The 2,252-nt window shown below is 58.1% G+C and overlaps 1 protein-coding gene across 1 annotated transcript; it reads left to right on the top strand.

Moving 5' to 3' along the window:
- Positions 1 to 985: 985 nt before the first annotated feature.
- LAESUDRAFT_733082 (uncharacterized protein) lies at positions 986 to 1,682 on the top strand (the record flags this gene model as incomplete). The annotated part of the gene is made up of 2 exons (XM_040910386.1): positions 986 to 1,119; positions 1,176 to 1,682. Coding segments are annotated over exons 1-2 (320 nt in total), but the record flags the coding sequence as incomplete, so codon positions are not given.
- Between the last annotated feature and the right edge of the window lie 570 nt (positions 1,683 to 2,252).

The following is a 2,252-nucleotide window of genomic DNA, read 5'->3' as shown; positions in this document are numbered from 1 at the left end:
CGTTCCCGCCCTCTCTTATCCTCTCAAGCCGGCTGCGCAAGCTCGCCCCTCCTCCACTCCCCCTCTCCCTCTGTCTGTTCCTTCACCTGTACCGATGCGTCCGTCAACAACCACCGACGACAGCGCGTCATCCGACCTCACGCGCTTCTCCTTCGCGGGCCCGCGCGTGTCTTCTCCGCGTCGCGCTACGTCTCGGTCTCGCCGACGACGATCACGAGCGTCGGCTCGTCCGAGGGCCGCCCGGGCACGTCGCTTTTGTCCTATGAGATCCTCCAGAGGCGCAAGCAAGTCTCTCGTGCTACGTCTCATCCGCTAGCTTCTCTCATGCCTCGCGTTTCGCAGAACGCCGCTAACGGCGTCACCTGCCATTCCGGTTGTCCTTCGTTCGACCAGGGGCGGGTCGCAGGACGCGCTCCATTCTGCAGTCACGCGCGTGGAAGAGCCGCCCACGTACTCAGAGGTGCTGACATTGGATGAATACGACGGTGCCGGCCCTCCGCCGATGCCCCGTGCGCCGTACGTGCCACTCTCGCCGCCTACCGAGTTCATGTGGCCGGACGAAGACGATGACAGTCAGTCTCCGCTGCAGGCCCAGACGAGCCCTCGCAAGGCGCTCGCTGTTGGTGGCCTCGTCGAGCGCGGGCGGGAGTGCCGCGATGCGGTTCGCGCTGCTGCCATGGTAAGTGTCGTTCAAACCAAGAGCACCAGCCACTGTATGAATCCGGGCCCCTAGTCGCTCTGCTCGTGCAGCCTCCTGAAGGACCCACAGGCGATCAGAGACCTATGCGCATCCCTTGAATCGGTGTTGGGTGCGATTCAGGAAGAGCTGAGGAAAACGCCTGAGGAACAGGGCGTCGGGGAGTCGCAGGACTTGCGGGCCTGATTCGATAAGCATTGGCAGATCGTGTCCTCTCTGAAGCGGTGGGATGCCCCTGCGCTAGGCCTTCATTTGATTGAGCGACTCATGCGATTTATATCTTGCACAGGAACCTGAACACGTTCTATATGTTTACGGATCAGATGCGCCGGCGTCCGCCGCGAATTCATCGGCTGGCGGACTGCGTGGACAAGCTCAGGGCATTCTGGACGAAGTTTTCGGATATCGTCCGGAGACTGGAGGTGCGTGAACGCTCTTGGTCTGATGTGGAACTGTCGCATAACCTCTGCTCGGATAGCTTTCGCGTGAGAAGCTGCAGCTCGTGAAGTTGCGAGTTAGACACACGGCGGAACACCTTGCGGCATGCTTGGAGATCGAGGCGGAGCGCACGCGGCGCCTCGAGTTCCGCAACGCGTGGCTCGAGGGCCGTGCATTGCGTAGAGCGATGCGCAGGAGATTCGCCGCTCGAAGCAGCTCGCGCAGCAGCTCTGAGCAACGGACGTCGACTGATGCATTCTCTCAAGTATCTACCTTGCAAATTGCCCTTACTGATCTGAACTCTCATCCATTTCTGGACTGCATTCTCTATGTTAACGGCGGATGGTACTGTTGTGGCTCCGCATCATCCGTCGAGATGTATCGCTAGGTGTTCCAATGTCTGTACTACCAGCATTTGTTATGACCGACCCGTGCAGTGCCATATGTCCTCACAAACTCTGATCACCATCACATATTCATTATCAAGTTCGTCATACTGTGCCAGTTAAATATGTTTCTACCCATTCTCCTATGTCTGAGAATCATCTCAAGCTTTGCCAATTAAATCTGGACAACGTAGCATATAGTTTGCACCGACAACAGCCTGATCTTAATGTGGCCACTGACGCGTCCCAGCGCTTACCGTATTAGCCACAGGCCGTGATTAACCCAGCGGACAGGCGCGCTGGTGGCGGGAGCTTGAATCTCGAATGACCCACTCGACCGCGCACCCCTTTCTGATTTTTTGAGATGAGCCTGGCAATCGCTCTTGCCAGCAACAACCACCTCCTCACTGAGGTACACTTCCATGTCCAAGACGGGTGCGCTCCGTCGCGCCCTCTTCTCGCGCAGGACCCTTGCCGTCGTCTCTAGCGCGACGCTCCTTGCCGCCGGAGGAGGGTATTGCTACCTCAACTCGGGGCCCACCTACCCTCCCGCAACGAAAGACACCACGAGATCCCCTCCACCATGGATGCCTCCCTCGAGGCAGCACATGCTCGATGCGCTTAAGGCGTCGTCGAAGAAGAAAGATGACGATTATCCCGGAGAATTCTCGATAATAGCATGGACTCCCATCACTTTGCTTACAGGCACCTCCTCAAAGTCGACGAAGCTG

Source organism: Laetiporus sulphureus (genome assembly GCF_001632365.1).
Source record: "Laetiporus sulphureus 93-53 unplaced genomic scaffold LAESUscaffold_203, whole genome shotgun sequence".
Classification (NCBI taxonomy): domain Eukaryota; kingdom Fungi; phylum Basidiomycota; class Agaricomycetes; order Polyporales; family Laetiporaceae; genus Laetiporus; species Laetiporus sulphureus.
Note: the sequence above shows the minus strand (reverse complement) of the source record. Positions and strands in the feature narration are given on the sequence as shown.